At 47.0% G+C, this 22,894-nt stretch overlaps 1 protein-coding gene and 1 long non-coding RNA gene across 5 annotated transcripts in view; one reads left to right on the forward strand and one right to left on the reverse strand.

The window, feature by feature from the left end:
- The first annotated feature begins 25 nt into the window (after positions 1–25).
- Positions 26–17,004, forward strand: LOC105099321 (uncharacterized). 4 transcript variants are annotated; one of them, XR_010377131.1, is made up of 5 exons: positions 26–111; positions 1,180–1,278; positions 2,452–2,700; positions 2,864–3,237; positions 15,340–17,004. It is a non-coding gene; the product is annotated as an uncharacterized LOC105099321 (long non-coding RNA). The 4 variants fall into 4 exon arrangements; XR_004132204.2 differs by lacking the exons at positions 26–111; positions 1,180–1,278 and adding an exon at positions 2,025–2,252 and having other exon boundaries at positions 2,864–2,943; positions 3,135–3,237; XR_010377129.1 differs by lacking the exons at positions 26–111; positions 1,180–1,278 and adding an exon at positions 2,025–2,252.
- The window catches only part of KCNH1 (potassium voltage-gated channel subfamily H member 1), a 332,954-nt gene continuing 310,162 nt past the window's right edge, over positions 103–22,894 (reverse strand). Inside the window, exon 11 of the mRNA XM_031438629.2 lies at positions 103–2,030. Coding sequence (XP_031294489.2) covers positions 1,185–2,030 — 846 coding nt within the window. The 3' untranslated portion in view covers positions 103–1,184. The remainder of the gene's footprint in view (positions 2,031–22,894) is intronic.

Below are 22,894 nucleotides of genomic sequence, written 5' to 3' on the forward strand. Positions count from 1 at the left end.
TCGTCATTCTGAGCTCAGACCTTCCCTGTGGACCACAGCTCCATGGCCACCTCTCTCCATCACTTTACAGAGGCAGCCTGGAAACCCTTGCCTCTGTCTCCAGTTCCTGAAGTAAGTTCAGTCGCGGCCCTGCATTCTTCGGTTTCTCTTGAAGTCTTAAGAGATTAGCTTTAAAATAAGGCCAAGCATGGCACCCGAGTGTCCTATGTGAACCCATGCAGCGGACAAAATACAAACTTCTGTAGGGCAATCCCAGTGAGAATCATAATATAAACAGTGCTTACTACAATCATTTTTCTGAGGTTACGTGTGTGTCTGGTTTGCTAATAAAGCAAATCTGGGCTCATCACCCTTCCTGCCAATGCTCCATACCCTGAGGAATGCCACAGGAACACTTGGGAAGAGGTTGACACGGAAAGAAGCAAAGGAGCCTGCGTGGTGAGGCTAGTGGCGTGGAGTCAGGCCGAGATTCACCTGGGGCCTCGGGGGCCCTCACCTGCGGCTCTCCCATAGGAGAATCTCTGGGTCCCCACGGCCCCTCTCCAGCTCTTACACTCGGCCCATCTCTTTTGGGAAAGGCGACCTGAAGATTCCCGGCTCTAAGTGCCTAGAGGAGGCGCCACAAGCACTTCAGCTGGTTCTCGGCCTGAACCATTAGGGACAGAGTCCCCTTGTCCCGAGCTTGTTACACATACTGTAGGCAAATACCTGGTGATGTCCAAGGACAGGGAATGCTGCGCACTCCCTGTGCCCACCACAGTCTTCGGGGGTCTTGGCGGAGGAGCCCAGCCTGGTACAGGTTCTCGGTGCTCTCCCACCACTCCCCAAGGGGCTGCTGTTCTTTTCTGGTAGTTTCTATCTTTTACAAATATCATGGCAGTAAAAAATTAAAAATGAAGGAAAATACCCTTTAGATGGCATGCCCCCTCTTCCAAAATTGTGCAGAGACAGTTCAGATGCAGCTGCCATCTTGCGGGGTGGCACACACTCCTCTTCCCGGATCTTTCCCCAGAGAGAGAGGAGTGAGCGGGCTTCAGCGACGGGTCCCCCTGGGCTTTTCTGTCGGGAAGAGCCTACTTGCAAAGTTGTTGGTCATGTAGCTGTGTGTGGTGGGGGCGGTGTCCAGGGCAGGATGGTAGGTTTTCTCCTCTTTGACTTTTTTTTTTCCTCCCCCAACAGACCTCTCAGCTGGCTCCAAAAATGTCTCTCTCTGATTCTGGGGACTGAGGCCTGGAGATTTCAAACAGCTCCTGAGGAGACTGGGAGGCTCTGCGGGAAGTTAGTATCCTGAGTATCTCGGAGAGCTGTTTCTCAATGTTCGTCATTTTGCTGTTCAGGGCCTTGATGTCCTCCTTGAGCTCGTGTTTCACCTCCAGGACGGTGGCCTGCAGCGTCTGCTCGGGGATGGGGTAGAAGGAATGCTTGACCTCCGCCAAGATGGGGCTGTGGTCCTGGGGGCTGCGGGCCTCGCCCGCGTTGTCCAGACGCAGGTCGCTCTTGGTGATGCCGCTGTCACACGAGTCTGTCTTCTTGAGCGTGGCCTCACCGGCCGCCTTCGTCCTCTCGGGGAGCGTCTCCATGGACTCGGCCTTGGACACCTTGCTCCAGTCCTCCGCCTTGCCGCAGGCGTCCTTGAAGCGGGCCCAGCCCTTGCGCTTGGCACAGTCGCCCCCGCCGGCCTTGGGGCCCTCGGCCTCGGGCGCCTGCAGCCGGGCCTGGTCCAGCCCCACGGAGGCGGCGGCCGCTGGGAAGGCCACAGGTGTGGCGGGGCTCTCGCGGACGGTGATGACACTGGCCTTCACCAGGCCATGGTTGCTGTGCTCGGTGAGGATGCTGCCCTTCTCCACGTCCAGGTCGTCCGGGTCCCGGCCTCCCCTCTCTGCGGCCAGCCTGGCCTCCTTCTGCTGTCGGAACCTCTGGAAAAGCCGCCGGACGGGGTGGTCGGGCGGCAAGATCAGGGGGGCCTCGTTCTTCCGTTTCATGCGCTCTTCCTCCTCCCGTTTCACGTCGCTGATCTTCCGGAACACGATCTGGAGGGAGACAGAATGACATGCCCTGTTAACTTGGTGGTGGCTCTGAGCACAGCCTAAGCCACATATTACAGGATACCCCGAGGAAAGCCTGCCCCAAGGACTTGCCACAGGACCCCCAGGTTTTGGGGAGGCACAGGTGGTGTCATGCCAGGAGCCTGGGCTTTGGGGTCAGCCAGAATGAAGTCCCAGCTCTGCCACTTAGCCGTGTGATCTCAACAGGTATCTTAACTTCTGAGTCTCAGTTTCCTCCTTCAAAAGGGGGAGAAATCCCTACCTTTCTGACTTGTAAAGCCAACAGATGATGACTTACGTGCAAGCACTAGCCCGCTGTGAGTGCTTAAAATGAATCCTCCTGTGCCCCCACCATTTCAAAACCTGTGCTTTTTTTTTTCCTTGTGTTTTTGTTTTTTACCTCTAGGTACGTCACTCTACTGCCTCGAGGAAGCCCTTGCTGTCCCTCCACCTGACCCAGAGCTCTCTGATGCCGCCAGATACGATCGACAAGATGATCATTTTATACAAAGTGCCAATAAATACAGAGGAATCCAACAAACACTGAATTGCTTGACACCAGGACTCAGTCAGCACACCGTTGGCAGACTGGAGGCTCACACCTGTCACCTGACTTCATCAAAGCTCCTGGCACTGGACGACTTGACACTAACAGGTGGGTGGGACGGACCACCTGGTTAAATCCTCAAGCCACATTACTTGGGTCCCAATGCGTGGCTTTCTGACCTCCACAGGCAGCATTTCTCCATGCCCAGCTTTGGTTTTTATAACCTTGCCTCTCCTGGTCCCCTTCAGCCATACCCTGTGTGCTCCTATAGATATAAGCCATGGGACTCAGGAGAATCTCGTCCACTCTGAAGAGTAACCCAACTAAAAGCATCACAAGGATGGAGGGACGGTAAGTAGAAGGATCAGGACCCTTTCTGCCTGTTCCCCCAGTACTCTGAGTTGGTAGCCTTACCCTTTTGTTCTGGGAGTGGCCCCTCATCTCCACCAGGCATCCCAGTCCTCCTCACACCAAGGCGAAGCTCAAACAGCACCTCCTCCAAAGCCTTCCCTGATTTCACTCCCGTCTCCCAATCCTGACAGCCTTTGCTGTGCTCATACCACTCTTCTGCCCGAAAGACTGTCTTGAGTCCAGCTGTAGTTTGACGTGTGCTACTTCATGCTGTCCTTGCGGCAACTCCGGCAGGTGGGTACAGTCGTTATCCTCAGTTTTCAGATGAAGAAACCAAGCTTAGAAAGGGTAGGTGGCCACCTGAGAGCACTCACTGGGGAGCTAAGACCCAGCCCTCTGAGTCCCCGTCCATGCCCATGTTCTAAGCCATTCTGCTAGGGGAAATGCCCTGGTTTTAGGGGAGAGGATGATCTTCTCTTGTATCTGTCGATAACCTCTAACCCAGCCCCACCACCCCTCCTCCACTAGTTTCTCTTACTCCCTGTCCATAACCAGCTTCTCTAAAGAATTCAGGAACAGAACCATGAAGTAGAGAGATCTGGCCAAGGGTGGGAGAGAGGCCCAGAAGTTGAGGCTTTCAGAGCATTTAAAGACAGAAGGACTTACTAGGTACATTAGGACCTACTCAGTGTGGTCCTGTAATTCAGCAGCATGGAGGCATGACAGCATGAGATCCAGGCTTTGAGACACATGAGCCCAGTGTTTTGGTTATTGGAAAAAATCTTGCCTCCCTGGAGAGTGGTGAGGTCACCAGTTATCCTCAGGGCATAGCACGGCGTAGGAAGAGTAGGAACACAGAGGTCCTAGTGGACTTCATCCACAAAGAATCTAGAGGCTAGAGGTTCTCTGCTCTCAGGTGACCTGGTCCAGTGGCACTCAGAGTGCAGCCCCCAGGCTGGCCTTCCCACCACCGTGCAACATCTGCACTTGCTCCTGGCATTAATCAAGAATGAGCTTGCCAGTCCCCGTAGTGACATCCCATGAGGACTGGCATCATCTCGCAAGGGCCCCCACTGAGAGTGGGCAGATCAGCAAGGTCTTCTTTTGACAGACTAGCCTGGGCCTAAAAGACTCCTACAGAGGCACCTGTTCCTTTGTCTTAAGGAGGATTCAAACCCCAGAGAAATGAGGAGCCTGCCTTCTCAGTGCCACCAAGTGCAGAAGATGCATCTTTTGTTTGCTGCTTAGGGAAGAGATGGCACTGTTGTGTGGGAGTCACTGACCTCTGGCATTTCACTAGGGCCAGATTTGTCACTCTCTTCCTTTTGCTCCCTCAGTGTGGTGGATTGCATTACAGACACCAAGAGGCATGTCCACCTGCACCTTAAAATGTGACAGTATTTGGAATAAAGGTTTTCGCAGATGTAATAAGGTCAAGACCTTGAGATGAGATCATACTGCATCAGTCGACCCTAAATCCACAAATGAGCGTCCTTATAAGAGACAGAAAAGAGAAGACACAAAACCCAGAGCAAAGGGTCATGTGAAGATGAAGGTAGATATTGGAATTATGCAGCTACAAGCCAAGAAATGCCAAGGATTGCTGACAGCAACCAGAAACAAGGAGAGTCATGGAATGAATCTTTCTCTGAGCCTCCAGAAGGAGCTGATCCTACAGACACCTTGGTTTCAGACTTCTGTCCTCCACAACTGAGAGAGAGTACACGGTTTCCTTTACTGCTTCTCTCCCATCCCCTGAGCGTAGTAGCCTCCCCTTTACTCTCCGTCCTCCATGAGGTCTGCCTGCTTCAGTGCTCAGCTCACCTTCGTGCAGCTAAGAGCCAGCAGAGGAGCTGACAAGACCAGTACAAATGCCCACCCTGCTGTGACCCTGAGGAAATGTCTTGATCTCTCTAAGCCTCAGCGCCTTATCTACAAAAATTCCCCCTTCCAGCCTAGCTGCGGCGATGCAACGCAATGACATTCGTGAGCTACCTCTCCCTCCCGTCACATTCACAAAGCAATGCCGCTCTCTTCTTCAGCCCCAGCTCGCAACCTATCTTCCTACACAGAGCATAGCTATACTGATGTCTCACAGACCCCTCAGCCTCCACTCTCCCAGCCAGAAGTCTCTCTCATACCCTTCTTTCCCCAGTGTGAGCCAAGTCACCAGTCAGGCAGGAAGAAATGGCACCAAATGTGGAGCTGGGGACACCCATCTCCATCAGAGATGCTCCAGGGCTGAGACAAGTAGACCAGTGTTCAGCCTCTGACACCCCCTCAACACCACTTCCCTCCTGTCTAGGGAAGCTCTAATCATCACATTTGAAATCAAGTTAACACTCTCCTGTCTCATATATGCACAGAACTAGAATAAATAGCGCTAAAATTTATATGACTGAGAATTGCCAAAGCAAGCCTGAGGAAAAAGAACAAAGCTGGAGGCTTCCAGACTTCAGACAATACTACAAAGCATGGTAATCAAAACAGCATGGTATTGGCACAAAAACAGACCTATAGATCAAAGAAACAGAATAGAGAGCCCAGAAATAAACCCACACACCTATGGTCAATTAATCTTCGACAAAGGAGGCAAGAATATACAATGGAGAAAAAAGCAGTCTCTTCAGCAAGTGGTGCTGGGAAAGCTGGACAGCCGCATGTGAATCAGTGAAATTAGAACATTCTCTTATACCACATACAAAAATAGACTCAAAATGCTTTAAAGACTTCACCATAAAATATCTAGACGAGAACATAGGCTAAATGTTTTCTGACATAAATCCTAGCAATATTTTGTTAGATCAAATCTCCCAAGGCAAAAGAAATAAAAGCAAAAAAAACCAAGTGAGACCTAATCAAACTTAAAAGCTTTTGCACAAGCAAAAGAAAAGAAAACCAATGGACTGGGAGAATATTTGCAAACAGTGTGACCGACATGGGACTTGATAACCAAAATATACAAACAGCTCATACAATATCAAACAACTGAATCAAAAAATGGGTAGAAGACCTAAATTGGTATTCTCCAAAGACGACAGACACACAGATGGCGAACAGGCACATGGAAAGGTGTTCAGCATCAATAATTAGAGAAATGCAAATCAAAACCACAATGAGCTTTCACCTCACACTGGTCAGAATGGCTAGCATCAAAAAGTCTACAAATAATAAATACTGAAGAGCGTGGGGAGAAAAGGGAACTCTCCTACATTGTTGGTAGAATGTAAACTGGTGCAGCGTCTATGGAAAACAGTATGGAGGTTCCTCAAAAAATTAATTAAAGCAGCTAGGAGTCCCACTCCCGGGTATATGTGTAGAAGAGACGAAAACTCTAATTCAAAAAGATACACGCACCCCAGTGTTCATAGCAGCACTATTTACAATAGCCAAGACATGGAAACAACCCAAGTGCCCTTCAATAGTTTGGCTTAAGAAGCTTACAGACTCCGCCATAAAGAATGAAATATTGCCATTTGCAGCAATATGGATGGACTAGAGATTATCATACTAAGTGAAGTCAGTCAGTCAGAGAAAGACAAATATATATCACTTATATGTGAAATCTAAAAAAAAGTATATATGAATCTATATACAAAACAGAAACAGACTCAGGGACATAGAAAACAAACTTACGGTTACCAAAGGGGAAAGGGAGGTGGGGGAGGGATAAATTGGAGTATGGGATTAACAGATATACATATATAAAATGGATAAGCGATAAGGATCTACTGCATAGCATAGGGGAGTATATTCAGTACCTTGTAATAACCTACAATGGAAAATAATCTGAAAAATATATATGTATAACAATGACGTTGCTGTATACCTATTGTGAAACTAACACAATGTTGCAAATCAACTATATTTTAATTTTTTAAAAAGTGGAAGATGACCTTTTACTTGCAGAAATCAAACCCACCATGTACTTCTCAGACTGAGTGTTCAGCTCACTTCGCTCTAACCCTTAAACTCTTGCACAATCCTGCTCACATGGCTCTGGAAAGTTCAGACCACGTTTTTCTGCACCCTAGGCATAGGTTTCTGAACACTCCTTTTGCCTTCCAGCCTGAGACAGAGGGAAATGGAAGGGGAGAGGGTCTGTCCTGGATACAGCAGCAAGGGGAGCCCAGGAGGGGAGGGAGAGCCTGGCGGGCCCTGAAGGTTGACATTTCACCCCCACCACCTTACAGCTGAGTCACTCTCCAGTGCTGCTCCTCCCTTCCTCAGCTCGGGCTTCCAAACAAGTAGTGGCTAATACCAACCAAGCACTAACGAAGGACCAGATATTGGGCCAAGCACTTTGGACAGATCCGTAACTCACTCCTCACAACCACCCCGTGAGGTGGATCAGGAAGTATTCACCCAGGCACGTCTGCACCTGCAGCACCGTGGGTTACCTCTGCAGTTTGTGCTGCTCACACCAAGACAGTAATTAAGGACAGAGGCGTCCGTCCCAAACCTCTTCTGGTTGGATGCCTTCTCTCTTTTTTTACTTAAAGTATAATCAGCTACAATGTGTCAGTTTCTGGTGTACAGGATAATGTTTCAGTCATAAATATACATACATATATTCCTTTTCATTATAGGTTACTACAAGATATTGAATATCGTTCCCTGTGCTATACAGAAGAAATTTGGGTTTTTTAAATCTATTTTACATATAATAGTTAATATTTGCAAATCTCAAACCCCCAATTTATCCCTTCCCACCTCCTTGTCCCCTGGTGACAGAAAGATTGTTTACTATGTTTGTGAGTCTGTTTCTGTTTCGTAGGGGAGTTCATTAGTGTCTTTTTTTTTCTTTTTTTAGATTCCACTTATGAGTGATATAATATGGTATTTTTCTTTCTCTTTCTGGTTGGCTTCACTTAAAATGACAATCTCCAGGTCCACTATATTGCTGCAAATGGCATTATTTTATTCTTTTTTATGGCTTCTCCTAATTCTTTTCCAGATTAAAGAATCTGATACAAAGCACATATTTGCATAGGTGTAACTCCACTCTTAAAAATAGTTGCTTTCTACCAAAACAGGCAAATAACTGAGAATTCTGACAACTTGTATGTTACTGAAGAGTGGACTCTGACATCACTGTCATTGTCCCTTGTGGTCTGTGCCACCCTGTGGCATGTGATGGGGCTGCTGGGACACTCATTTCAGCCAGCAGCTCATACCAGCCCACACACAAAGCACTAGAGCAAATAATTCGATTCAAGCAATTATCTAGTTTTGAAACATGATGGTTCTAACAATCTCACTGTTTGGATTATTCTAGGGTTTGATTCTCCCAATAAATCATGTTCTGTTGTACTGTTAAAATTCCCATTTTTCATACTAGAATGCTGACTCTCAGAGCCATCAAATACGTGAGCCCAAGTCAGGTGCCTTCCCACTGCTTCATCAGCACGCAGTTGCTCAGCTGCCAAGGTAACTCGCAGAACCAGCACTCCTCGAGAAAGGATCCACCACCCTCTCACTCACATCTGAACTGAACACTCCTCAGAAGTGGTCTATACAGTGAAGTCTCCTACACCCAGGACAGGGCTGAGGTGAGAGGTGGTCCGGGAGAATCACAGAGTGAGGACTGGTTCCCTCCCTGATGTGCACTCGGGTACCTGAACCCTCTCACGAGCTCAGCAGAGCAGCCCCGAATGAAGTGAGTGGGCTCATCTGGAGAGCTAGCCCGGCTTGTCCCTGTCACTGCGGGGGTGTTTCAGTGATGGGGACAGGGTGGGGAGGAACTGGGAGCTGGGCTGGGAGGAATCCTGCGTCCCCCACAGGGCAGTGGAGAATCAAGAGTGCCTGGGTGGGTGTGGGGAGGAGGAGGACTGGTCCTAAGGGCTCCTCAGAGGTGAGGGACTCTTACTGGTAAGTGAGAGTTACTGGCTCCCTGAGCCGTTTCTTTCGAGGCTTTAGTCCCCTTCCCTGTGGAATATGGGGTGCATGTGTGAGAAGGGCGCACTAGAAGAGGCCGCTTCCATTTTCACACTTCCATTCTCTGCCTGTGCTGAGTTGCTTTACAGAGGGTCTCTGACCCAGTAAGCTACACATGCCTCCCTGGGCCAGGACGGAGATCTCCCTGTTCCTGCTAAAGGGTGGCCACCATACCCCAGCTCCAGAGTCAAGCCTGGCTCCATACTGACCACTGAGAGTTGGGGCTGCCTGCAGGAGGGGTGCACAGGAGGGACCTGGGCCATGTAGCAAGGTGTGGCCAGGAGGAGGGGAGAGGCTGACACCCAGGTCAGGCATCCTTGTCTGCAAACACCACCAGAAGTAGAGAAGTAGAGAGCTTAAGTCTGCCTTCTGTTTGCTCATAGCATGCTCTTCCAGCTCAGTATCTAGGGCCAGCCAACCATGTCTGAGTCATACCCTAGCCACAACCAACCAGCTGAGAGATGAGCCGATTACCTTTCCTCTCTGAGCCTTGTTTTCCTCACTTGCAAGCTGAAGACCCCGATGCTTGCTTTGGCTCTCAGGCAGTGCCAGGGCCAGGGAGACCACTGTCCACATGAGCTACATCCCAAGCTACACTGCAGTTACTCCCCTGTAACCTCCCAGCAGGGACGGCGTCACGGAGTTTTGCCCCAGGGGCAACTGGAGGGAGGGAGGCCAGGTAAAGCTGTGCCTCCAGTTAATAACAGACATGGAGGCAGTGACCCAGGGAAGCAGAGGAGGGGACAGATGAAATGCAACATAGCCTGCTTCTAGACAAATGCCAGGTTAAGGTATAAGAGAAATGGACTTGATCTGAAAACTCTGAACCTCAACATGTGGCCTCACCTGCACCAGGTTCCTGAGGGGCATGTGCAGCATTGTGGGCATCTCCGGGAGACACTACCGATTTCTCTGTGGTCTCCCACCCTAGGAAGCTGGATGGACCCATCTGTAAGCCATGAGGCTACCTACCCTTAGCCCTGCCGGAGGCAGTTTAGTAGCCTGCCTGTCCATGCCTCCACTCCCAGAGGCCCCCATTCCGGTCCCCCTGGACTTCAATGGCCCCATTCTCAGAAGTAGATTTCATTAGAGTAGAAGAAATCTCTGGGAGACCAATTCTAAATGGCACCTCTTAGAGACTGGACAGTTTTTAACCGTTTCCCACTTCTCATCAAAAGCTCCATCCTGAAGCTCTTGGCCCCAACTGTGAAACTCAGGGCTCCTTCACGTTGGCAGTGCATTGTGGGAGGAAGCCTAGAGTCACCCTCCTCCCCTTTCCTAGCAGTGGTTATCAACTGGGAAGAGGGACAGAATCACCTGAGGATCTTTTAAAAAATACATGTCTATGAGAAATGGATAAATTCTTAGAAACATGTAATCTTCCAAGACTGAATCATGACAAAATATAATCTTAATAGACTATTAGTAAGGAGACAGAATCAGTAATCAGAAAACTCCCAACAAACCAGGACCAGATGGCTTCACAGGTGAAGTCTACAAATGTTCAAAGAAGATTAGATACCTATCTCTCAAACTTTTCTGAAAAGTTTTACTAGGTTAGCACTACACTGGTATCAAAACCAGAGAAGGACACCACACAAAAGGAAAATCACAGGTCAGTATCCCTAATGAATATAGATGCAACAATCCTCAAAAAAACATTAGCAAATTGAATTCAACAATAATTAAAAGGATCATACACCATGGTCAAGCGGATTTATCCCAGGGATGCAAGGATGGCTCCACATCCAGAAGTCAATCAGTGTGACACACCACATTAACAAAATGAAGAATTAAAAAATCATATGACTGTCTCAATAGATGCAGAAAAAGCATTTGGAAAAATTCAATAGCCCTTTATGATAAAACTCAACAAAGTGGTTATATATGGAATGTACCTCAACATAATAAAGGCCATATACGACAAGCCCAGAGCCAATAGCATACTGAAAAATGAAAAGCTAGAAGTTTTTCCTTTAAGATCAGAAAGAAGACAAGGATGCCCAGTTTTGCCGTTGTATTGAAAGTCCTAGCCAGAGCAGTTAGTCAGTAAAAAAAAATAAAAGGCATACAAATTAGAAAAGAAGAGGTAAATCTGTCACTATTTGTGGATAACATGATTTTAAATATAGAAAACACTAAAGACTTCACCAAAAAACTGGTAGAACTGATAAATGAATTCAGTAAAGTAGCAGGGTACAAAATCAACATATAAAAAAATCTGTTGCATTTTTATACACTAACAATGAACTATCATAAAGAGAAATTAAGAAAACAATCTCATTTACAATTGAAAAAATAAAACACCTGGTAATATATTTAACCATTAAGTTGAAAGACCTATACACTGAAAACTAAGATACTGATAAAAGAAACTGAAAAAGATACAAAGAAATGGAAAGACATACCATGCTCATGAATTGGAAGAATATTGTAAAAATGCCCATAATATTACTCAAAAGAAGCTACAGAATCAATGCAATCCCTATCAAAATTCCAATGGCATTTTTTCCACAAATAGAACAAAAAAATCCTAAAAATTAATGTGTACTTCCAGATTTCATACTATGTTACAAAGTTACAGTAATCAAAGTAGTACGATATTAGCATAAAAAGAGACACGTAGATCAATGGAGCAGGATAGAGAGCCCAGAAAAAAACCCACACATATATGGCTAACTGATGACAAAAGAGGCAAGAATGTACAATGGGGAAAGGACAGCCTCTTCAATAAGTTGTGTTGAAAAAGCTGGACAGCCAGCCATACGGAAAAGAATGAAACTGGACCACTATCTTGCACCATACACAAAAATTAACTCAAAGATTTGAATGTAGGACCAGAAACCATAAAACTTCTAGAAGAAAACATAGGTGGTAAGCTCCTTGACATCACACTCACTGATACTTTTTTGGATCTGACTCCAAGGTCAATGGCCACAAAAGCAAAAAGAAACAAATGGGACTTTATCAAACTCAAAGGCTTCTGCATAGCAAAGGACTAACAGTCAGCAAAATAAAAAGGCAAAGTACTGAATGGAAGAAGATATTTGCAAATCATATATCCAATAAGAGATTAATATCCAAAATATGTAAAGAACTCATGCAGCTCAATAACAATAAAACATACAACCCAATTAAAAAATAAGCAGAGGACATGAATAGATATTTTTCCAAAGGAGACATACAGATGGCCAACAGGTACATGAAAAGATACTCAACATCACTAATCATCAGAGAAATGCAAATCAGAACCACAATGAGGTATCACCTCACACCTGTTGGAATGGCTATTATCAAAAGGTCAGGAAATAATAAGTGTTAGGCAGGATACGGAGAAAAGCAGACTCTTGTCCTCTGTTGGTGGGAATATAAATTGATGTAGCCACTCTGGAAAACTACATGGAGGTCCCTCAAAAAATTAAAAATATTAACTACCATATGATCTAGCAATTCCACTTCTGGGTATTTAAAGAAAATGAAAATACAAATTTGAAAAACTACACATTCCAATGTTCACAGCAGCGTTATTTACAATATGGAAGCAGCCTAAGTGTCCACTGATGGATGATGGATAAAGATGTGGGAGATGATACACACACACACACGCACACGAATACCACCCAGCCATAAAAAATAAAATCTTGCCATTTTTGACAACATGGATGGAACTTTCTGACAACATGGAGGAACTTGCTAAGTGAAGTAAGTCAGACAGAGGAAAACAAATACTGTATGACTCAACTTACATGTGGAATCTAAAATCTAAAATGAATCTAAAAATGAAAACAACTGAACAAACAAAACATAACAGAGAACAAACTGGTAATTAACAAGGGGAAAGTATCGAGGGGTGGGTGAAATAGGTGAAGGAGATCAAGAGGTGCAAATTTTTAGTTATAAAATAAATCAGTCATGGGAATAGAATGCACAGCGTGGTGAATTTGGTCAATAATATTGTGCTGCAAATTTGAAAGTTGCTCTCATCACACACCCAAAAAAAATTCCGTAACTTTGTATAGTGACATATGGTAACCAGACTGACTTTGGTGATAATTTCACAGTGTATACAAATACTAAATCATTATGTTGTACAGATTAAACTAATGGAATGTTGTTATGTTAATTATGCTTCAATTAAAAGAAGATGACAGTACTACTCAATGAGATTTACACATTCAGTGCAATCCCTATCAAATCCCAGTGGCATTTTTATACAAAATAACATTTTAAAATTCATATGTATTCTCAAGGGATTCTAAATAGCCAAAACTATCTTGAAAAAGGAGAACAAAGTTAGAGGTCTCATACTTCCTGATATAAAATTTGATGACAGTGCTACAGCAATCAAAACAGTGTGGTACTGGCAGAAGGAGAGACAAAAAGAACAATGCATAGAAAAGAGAATCCAGAAGTAAACCCTCACCTACATAGTTAATTATTTTTGACACAGGTTCCAAGGAAGGACAGTCTTTTCGTCAAGTGATACTGGGAGAACTAGACAGCCGTATGCAAAAGAGTGAAGTTGGACCCTTTCTTTACTTTGCATACAAAAATTAACTCACCAGGGGATCAGAGGTCTAAATTTAAGAGGCAAAACTATAAAATTATTTGAACTTTATGTTAGAAGAAAACATAGTTAGAAGGAAAAAGTGTTCATAATATTGATTTGGCAATGATTTCTTAGGTACGAAACTGAAAGCATACGGAGTAGAAGAAAAAGGTAAATTAGACTTTATCAAAATTAAATACTTTCTGTGCATCAAAGGATACAATCAAGAGAGTGAAAATACAGCCCACAAAGTGGGAGAAAATATTCACAAGCCACATATCTGAGGATTTCATGTCTAGAATATATAAAGAACTCCTACTACTGAGCAACAAAATACAAGCCACCCAATCCAAAAGAGGGCAAAATGACTTCATGCTTCTCAAAGAAACAAAAGAAAACATACAAATGGCCAAGAAGCACATGGAAAGATAACCAGCCACACATGCCATGGGGAATGCAAGTCAAAACCATCATGAGATACTACTTTACACCCTTTAGGATGGTTATTAATTAAAAAATAAAAATAAAAAAATAACTAGTTTTGGCAAGGCTGTGGAGAAATTCAAACTCTCATACATTGCTGACGGCAATGTAAAATGCTGCAGCCTTTATGGAAAACTGTTTCACAGTTCCTCAAAAAGCTCACCGAGAACTACCATGTAACCCAGCAATTCCACTCCTAGATACACACCCAGAGGGACTGAAAGCAGGTACTTGAACAGATATTTGTACACCGGTTTTCAAATGCAGTATTATTCACTGTAGCCAGAAGGTGGGAACAACCCAAATGTCAATCAACAATGAATAAACAAAATGTAGTATATACATACAGTGGAATATTATTCAATCATCAAAAGGAATGAAGTTCTGACTCCTAAAACACAGCTGAACAGTGAAGACATCATGCTAAGTGAAATAAGCCAGACACAAAAAGACAGATACTGTATGATTCCACTTAAGTGAAATACCTAGCATATGTACATTTATAGAGACAAGTAGATTAGAGGCTACCAGGGCTGTGGGGCGTGGGGAATGGGAGTTACTGCTTAATGGTTACTGTTTCTGTTCGTAATACTGAAAAAATTTTGGAAATGGATAATGGTGATAGTTGCCAGTCTTGTACATGTAATAAATGGCATTAAATTATACACTTAAAAAAATGAAAGAAAAAGGGTCTATGCACCCCACCCCCTACCCTGAACTCCACCACTATTTGAGAACCGGTGCCCTAGCCTAGAAATAAAGACACACACTGGGAAATAGAACAAGACTGCCATGTAGGTGTACATTTCACACCCTTGCTTAGAGGTTATGCACGTGTACACACAACACACACTCACACATGCTCAGGAGACCAGATGCCCCTGCTCCGGGCCTATGGACCAGCTACACACAATAACCCCACACCCTCACTGGCCACACCAGCCCTCTCCTTCTGTTTCCCTCCTGGGTACCAGGCATCACTGTCTCCACTTCCCAGTCCCGGTGGCATCCTGGGCAGAGGCCTGAGATGCTGGATCTGATGACAAAGGTCGCTCTGCCTGGGTGATTCATGTCTGTACTGTCCGAGCCCTCTGCCTGCAGGGCGTGTGCAGGTGGGGAGCAGAGCCACACCCTGTCCCCCAGGTGGGGAGGAACTCTCAGACAGGGGTCTGCCGCTGTAGGCACCCTGGGATTCTAGGGATGGAATGAGGCCTGGGCCGCAGAGCCCATTCCTCTGATACCAGACAGGCCCCAGGGACTCATCCCTGAGCTGAGCAGCCCCACCCCACGCCCAATCAGGAGAGCAGCCTGGGGCTATCCGTGCTCAGTGCTTCCTTTCTTAGACCCCTCTTGAATTCCTCACCCTGGTTTTAAACCTCATGTTCTGTCTTATGGAGAGATGACATCTTCCCAAATCCTCATTACAGAAGGGAACAGCTCTGATCGGCCATTCAGAAGTCTTCATGCAGCGCCCACTGAATACAAGATGTGTGAGATGATTGGTCCACATTTAACGAAAGTAAAAGAGCTGACGGTCCAACGGCTCTCCTGGCCTGGGCTGATCTGAAGCAGCCACATTTTACAGAAGGGCCCATGGAGAATGAGAAAGAGTGTGCGGAGGCCTGGGCTTCTCCCTGGCATCTTGGAGGTGGTTTAGACCCTGTGTGCCACCACTCGGAGCAGCCCAACCTTGTTATGATGCTAACACTTTTTACAGGTCGACACTGCTCTTCACTTGGGTTCTTGGTAAGGTCATATCTGTCCCCTGAAGCCTGGACCTCCTCCGACCTCCCATAGCACCTAACACGTTTCCATTGTGTTCAGCACTTGCCTTCTGTACCCGAGACGATCAGTGCATTTACCTGTCTGTATGTGTGCTTTGATTATGTCCTCATCCCACTGTCGCCACTCCCCCAGTTATAGTACAGGCACTCTTGCCGGGACAAACTGTTTTGTTCACTGTTGCGGCTCCAAGGCTAGAACAATGCCTGGCACACAGTAGGCATTCAGTGACTATCTGGTGACTGACTTGGGCAAATCACTGAACAACTCTGGTCTTCAGATTTGTCTTTATAACTTGGGAATAAAACTCTTTACTATGATCTCTGTGCTAACACCAGGAGGATGAAATGAGACAGTGCACCCCAGGGTGTGTGTATCACTTATTTACTTACTGCCCCATCAGCACCAAATCCACCCTCCATACTCTGCTTGGGGATGCTGGCCCTCAGAGCCGGCTAACTGTGTTTCCCAGACTCTGGGGCCGGCTGGTTTCCGGTTAGGTTCTGCCAGTGGCAGGCCCTGGCAGGAGGGAAAGGCAGGAGGAGGAGAGAAGAGGCTTCCTCCTTGTTTTCAGCTCCTATACGTACAGCTGCAGTGGCAGTGGCCAGCTCCAGCCCTGCTCTCTAGCCGCGTCCTCTCTAGCGTTGGTGCGCTCCCTCTGAGGCCTCACAGCAGCCCAGCTGTGCACACTGCAGTCAGAGCCCAGCTCCCTGACTCCTCACCCACTGAACACCCCCAAGTCAAGCTCTACCCGCAAAACGCTGGGGACAAGCCCGGGGTGTCTCCTCAGACGTCAGCACCAGACATGCAGCAGCCTTCCTTGGGGAGGTCTAAACACTAGCAGCACCCTTACAGAAGCTGGGGCCCCTCCTCTGACCTCCTGGGATTTGATAATGCCACTTTTTTCTGCCCCCATCCCTGGGAGAGGGAGGTGCTTCTTGCAGTTATTAATCTCTGGGCATCCTCAACATTTCTTTTTTGCTCTTTTCAGCCTTCCAACATCAACTTTCTGATTTAAATCCCCTCTTTAAAAATTAGTGTAGTTTTGAATATATGTGCGTATATGCATGACTGGGACACTGTGCTGTACACCAGAAATCGACACATTATAATTGACTGTACTTCAATAAAAAAAGAATTTAAAAAATTAGTGTAGTTTCAAAAATATGGAGAATGAGAAAGTCTTATACCCACCTAACTATACGCTGCTTTCAAGAGATATATTTAAATATATGTCACATAAAAAGGAAAAAGATGGAAAGAGATTTACTGGGGAAGCAATAAAGAAAGCCGGTGTGACAATACTAATATCAGACAAAAGATGTTAAAGCAAATAGTATGATTAAGATAAATTCTGTATCCTCAGCAAAGAAAGAAAAAGATAAATGTTGGTCTAGTTTCTATTTCAGTTTTCCTGACTGCACCATCACTGATGGGGGGAGCCCTGAGGGGAGGACACTACAAGAGAAACCCAGCCACACATGAGAAAGAGAGGAACTTGAACCCCCACCTGGCGACCCACAGCCCCTGTTTTATTCATCACAGGCTGCCAACGGGGGCCGGGGCGGGGGCCCTCGCTAATGTCACCTTTGCTGGTGTCATTAGCACCTTAGTTTCTCTCTCTGGAGCCTATGAGGGCTACAGTCAAGGACTTGACTTTCTCCTGGTTCTCTTGGCTCCAAGGACTGAAGGTCCCATTCCTCCCTCCTCTCTGCTCAGTCTAATTCCCATCACTCAGAAGCTCTGTGGTTCCTAAAGCTTCCAGAGAATGGTGAGCGCGGAGGCCTGTGCAGCGAAGGCTGAGGTGGATTTTCACCCAAGTCTGTCTTTGAACTACTCCGTCTTTGGAGGAATCATCCCCCAACCAGCTGTGACTTGAGGTGAAACGGTGTAATTCACAGACATTTACTGAGCCAGTCCCAGTGCTAAGCATTTACCTGCCTGATCTTAACTCTCAACCACAGGCCCATGATGTGGGGACTATTTTCACCCCTCTTGCAAAGGGGAGGGGTTCAGGCTCAGAGAGGGTAAGTCCTCTACTGACGGTTTACTCAGTTAAACTGCGGAATCCGACCAGAGCCCGAGTGGGGTGATAGCTAAGCTTCTCATTTGACCTGGAATCCTTGCAGATTCCAGAATGAAGGGGCCTTGGGAACAGGGCAGGGAGAGGTTCATGCTTCTCTGCTCCAGAAGATGTGCTGGGAAGGTCTCCAAGAATCTGGAGAGAGCCGAGGACCTGGGGGTTAGTAGGACTTTCCTGGTAGACTGAGCACAGGAAGCATGGCAGGATACCTGCTTGCACTGGGCTTTGAGCGTGTCCTGGGCTAAGCACTGCACACCCCTGAGGATTAATGAGATCATGATAAAGCATGACCAGTGTCAATTACCCAGACCCAGTGCTGCCTCCTGTGCTGGGACCAGGCTCCAGGCCTGGGGTCTGAGAAGTCACTTCAGCCCTCAGGAGTGTTCATCTGCCTCTCCTGCAGCCCTGTAAGCCCCTTTTGCCAAATGTAGACATAGGCTATGTTTATTTCAATCCCAGATGACTCCTTACTTCTAGGGAGCAAATGCAATAATTTGTCTCCCAAACTGCACATTGACAAAATTACAGACTGTACGCTGGTGCTGCGACCACTCACTGCCACAGAGGGAGGCAGTGTGCCCTCCCTCTAGTCCACATATCTGTGCTGAGATCAGGGACCAGCTCCTCTCTCAAGGGGCCCGGCCATCCCATCTGCCAAAGGCCATCTTTCCTAAGAACCTTCATCTTTCTCCCATCAGCCACACCCCCGCACCAAGCAAGCCTGTTCCCGGTAGAGTAACGCACATCAATGCATCTGGGAAAGTGACGTTTTAATTTTCAGGGAGCAGCTGATGCAAAATTAGGGGGCTTGTGGTGCATATCAAGTGACTACTACATCACTTCTACCGCCTTGCCTCTGTATTTTTATCACACGATATCATTATAAGCACATGGTGACTGGAGAGACAGTTCAGATTGTGTTTCTCTCCTTTTGATATCCAGATGCTAGAAGTTGGTCTTGAATCCAACACAGCATAGGAAGGCTGCTTTGTTGGGTTGCAGAATCCAGCCTTCACTGAGAACAACTTTTGGCATTTGTGCTGACCCAGAAGCTAAACATCTGGGCAATTTGTTCCCATCCCATACCCATATCAACCCACAGACTTGAAGCAGAGATGCGGGCAGTATTCTTAGCTTTCTTGGGGGACAGGGGGCAGGGGGAGCATAAGTGCTACAAACTGGCCCCACTGGTCTGTTCTGACCACCGAAGGCTGGTGCCTCCCGCAGCTTAGACTGTGGGAAATCCCCCGTGAGCAAGAAAGGAACCACCGGGTCCAGAGGATGCCTGTTCCTGCTCCAGCGGAACTGGGCATCCGAGAGGGACAGAGGCCCTAAGAGAGGGATAGACAGAACAGAACATGAGAGAGAGAGAAAGTAGGAGAGAAAGAGAAGCCTTTGCAGAAGAGCCTCACAGGAAGGGTAAAATAAGGGCCAGCATGAGAAATGGCAGAGAAGAGAGGGCCCAGAGACATCAAAATTGCAGAGAAATGAGGCTTCACGTACCCAAACCATGGAAGGGGAGAAGCAGGGGCTGCATCCCCAGAGGGGGCCCAGCATCTGACACTGGCAGAGGTCACCAGCGCTGGGCTCTCCCTGTGCATCAGGCACTGTTCTAGCACTTTGTGTACATTATTTCAATGAATCTGAACAGTCCTTTGAGGGTAGTGCTATTGTCATCCCATTACACAGATGAGAAAGTTGAGGCTGAGAGTGCCTACCTACTTTGTAGAATTATTATAAGGAAGAAGTATTCAATGTGTTAGCACAGTGCCTAACACACATACAGTACACACCTAATGAATATTACCTATTGATATTGACATATGTTGATCATGTCATTATGTTTTTCTTCACTGATGCCCTTACAAAAGACAAGATTAAATGCTGCCTTCCTAACTCTCCCATGAGAGCTCTCAGGACAGAGACCATGTCTCATATTTCTATGTCCCTCTCAGTTCCAGGCATAGTGCAGGGCACAGCATCTGATTTTGATATATAACCGTCCATTCTTAGGCTAAACCTGTCATCTTGAGCTCATGCTCTTAGTTTCTCATTTTGCTAGGAAATGGCCCAGCCGTAAAGCAGGAGGGCACAGACCAGCAGCTAAGACGAACCACAGGAACTCAGGAGCCAGGCAGGGGGGTCGTGTTCAGAGACGGTGCTCCAGGTCTGACGAGCATGAGGCTCGCCACTCGGATTTGCCAGGACCACCAATCAATGACGCCCAGCTGTCAGCTTCAGGATGCAACGCCCAGACAGCGAGGGAGAGGTGCCCTGGGCCATGGCAGACACCACAATGCAATCTCCCTGGGTCAAGGGTGAGGGAAGCTTCTGGTGCCACCTGAGAACATGCCTCAATGGCCGGAGCCCTCCCTGTCCCCCTGCTGGGAAGTCTAAGGGAAGGGAGGGGTGAGGAGTAGCACAATCAGAGGATTCTTGACTTCCTGGCCATTTCAATGTTTAGATTATCACCCTCATTTCTAATAACAATCTCTAAACCTCAAAGATTAGAGACCTCAGACCCTCGACACAGCCTTTCCGCCAGACTCACTCCCATTTCTCCTCTTTTGTTTCCTGGTAGCCGGGGTTCCTCCAATAACAAAGGCAGAGGAGCCCGGAGAGCGATGCTTGAATCAGAGGGACCTCAGGAGGTCACCTGGTCCAGTCCTCCGTCTTCAGGCCAGTGACCTTCTAAACCATTCAATGCAGGCGGCCACCACACCTGGTATTATTAACAATAGGACAACTGACATTTGTTCCCTGTTAATGACTGACAGAAAGCTGGCACACACAATGTCTCCTTGGGGATCACACTGGCCCTGAGGCGTATGTGGGGCAAGTATTCTTGCTTCATACAGATGAGGACACAGCCTGGGAGAGGCAAGGTCCTTGGCTCTCCCAACCCTAAATGCTACTCTCGTTTTTAAAGGGCCATAGAGTCAATTCTATATTTAACCATCCAGTGGTCAATTTCATACACACACACACAGTTTTGTCTGCTTTTATTTAAATCCAATTCCAATTGCTCATTCCTTCACAGACACGGAGAGCAACTCATCAGGGTCCTTTCTTCCTACGTACGCGATGCAAAGTCAAGAGCAGCAAATGATTCATTCAGAAGCCTTCTCCTTGCCAGGCTGTGAACTCAAGCCCCCTTTCCCTCCCCCATCAGCAGAGGTCTTCAGGGCTGCAAGCAGACCTGGGAGGGGCTTGTCTGGGTTTTTCCAGGTGGGAGTGAGGAGAGGGGGGAGGCAGAGCATCACCCACTCTGGAGATGAGAATTTATCTCATCCGCACTGAGAATTTCGGAGAAAGCCACAGACTTCATCATCCCTCCCCGCTGCCCCCCTGCCAGTCCAGGGTGGAGGGAAACACAGAGGGAGCCTGCTGAGAAGTACCTGAAATAGGCAAGACCTGCCAGCATCTCGGGGAAAGGAATTGTCAGCTCAGGCCCTTGGTGGAAAAACCTTTCTTCAGATCTGAACTCTCCTGCAGCTGGCAGACTCCCCAACCGCTTTGCTCCAGCACCTGAGGAGCTGACAAAGCTGGCAGAGAATTACGGGCCTCTTAAATCTCTCTTCTCCGGGGGTTTAACCTTCATCTCAATAAATGCATAAAGGTCTCAGACCAGAAAGAGAAAACGAACTTCCTGGGGTGCGTGACTTGGGGCTAACCAGGCAGCATCCATCAGAACGACAGTGACAGGGTCTTGGGGCTGGCGTTTGGGAGTTGGAAATCCGTGTTCTAGCCCCACTTAAGTCAGGGGTGTACCTGGGGGACCCTACCCCAGACACAGAGCCCACCTGGGTGCAATTTTTATAACTTCCTCTCTCCAAAAAAAAAAAAAAATGGCTAAAACCACCTGATTTGATTGCTCTGAAGACAGACTAGGAAAGTGATCAGAAGACAGATCTCAGGACTCTCGACTCAGGTCTTGTCGCCTCTTCTCTCCTTGGTTGTCCTTCCCCGGGGGATCCCCTTGCCCTGCGGTTCTGAGCCAGGGTCCTTTTCCCTGCCCATACTTACCCTCTTATGACCAGCCATCCCTCCTTACATCCTCTGTCCCAGGTTACACTGCATCTCTCCCCCTATGTCCAGGCCTCCTAATTCCAATTCCAGCCTATTCCTACATCATGCCACCCCGTGACAATGCCCCCCGACACACACATAATAATCATAACCAGCAGCAGCATGACTGAATGCTTACTGAGAGCCAGGTGATATGCCATCTACTCTTTGCATATTGTATTCTATTTAAACCCTAAGGTAGGTACCATCACTAGCCTCACTTTACAGATGGAGAAACTGAGACTTGGAGAGGTTCAGTGGTATAACTGACATTCAAATCCGGAGAACTGGGCTCCAGATCTTGTCCTTTTGCCAATTAATCCTACTCCTTACTTCACTATTTTCATTCATCCTGAAATCTCCCCTCTTCCATGAAGCTTTCTGTAGAAACAGGAGGAGGGGAAGCCCCATCTAGACTCACCTCTGCTGCCATCAGTTTCACAAAATTCAGACACTGGCACTCACAGCCAGGACTGTGGAAGGTGGGCAACATTCCCCAGAGGGTATGATGTTGCGTTCCTTACCCACAGTCATTGATGTGCTCCAGAGATGCAGACAACCTTTAGCATCTGCCCGAGCAAACTGGAGTGTGGAAAGTAACATCTACCACCAAATAAGCAAAATATTTGAAAGTCAAATAAAAATGACTTTTGCTTTAGCCATTACTTGGGATTATGTGAGCCCTGGCTGGTGACTCAGAACGTGGGTGGTGGATGCCCAGTGATCTCATTAGAACCAAAAATAGTCAGGGCCGGAAAGGACCTCACATGTCACTTTGTTCAACCTCTCTGTGTCACAGATGAGGAAACTGAAGCCCAGAGAGGGGTAGGGGTGTCCTCCAGGCCCCACAGCCAGGAAATGGTAGTCTAAACTGGGAACCAGCAGCTCTCCTAAGTCTCAGACCGCCCCTCTTATCAAGTAGGTGGAAGGCAGTAAGAGTGCTTACGAGCAGTGCATGCTAAGCACAGGGGCTAATTCTCACCACACCACCCAGGCAGATGCTATTATTTTCATTTCACAGATGAGAAGACTGAGGCTCAAGGACACGT

Source organism: Camelus dromedarius, chromosome 21 (assembly GCF_036321535.1).
Source record: "Camelus dromedarius isolate mCamDro1 chromosome 21, mCamDro1.pat, whole genome shotgun sequence".
NCBI lineage: Eukaryota > Metazoa > Chordata > Mammalia > Artiodactyla > Camelidae > Camelus > Camelus dromedarius.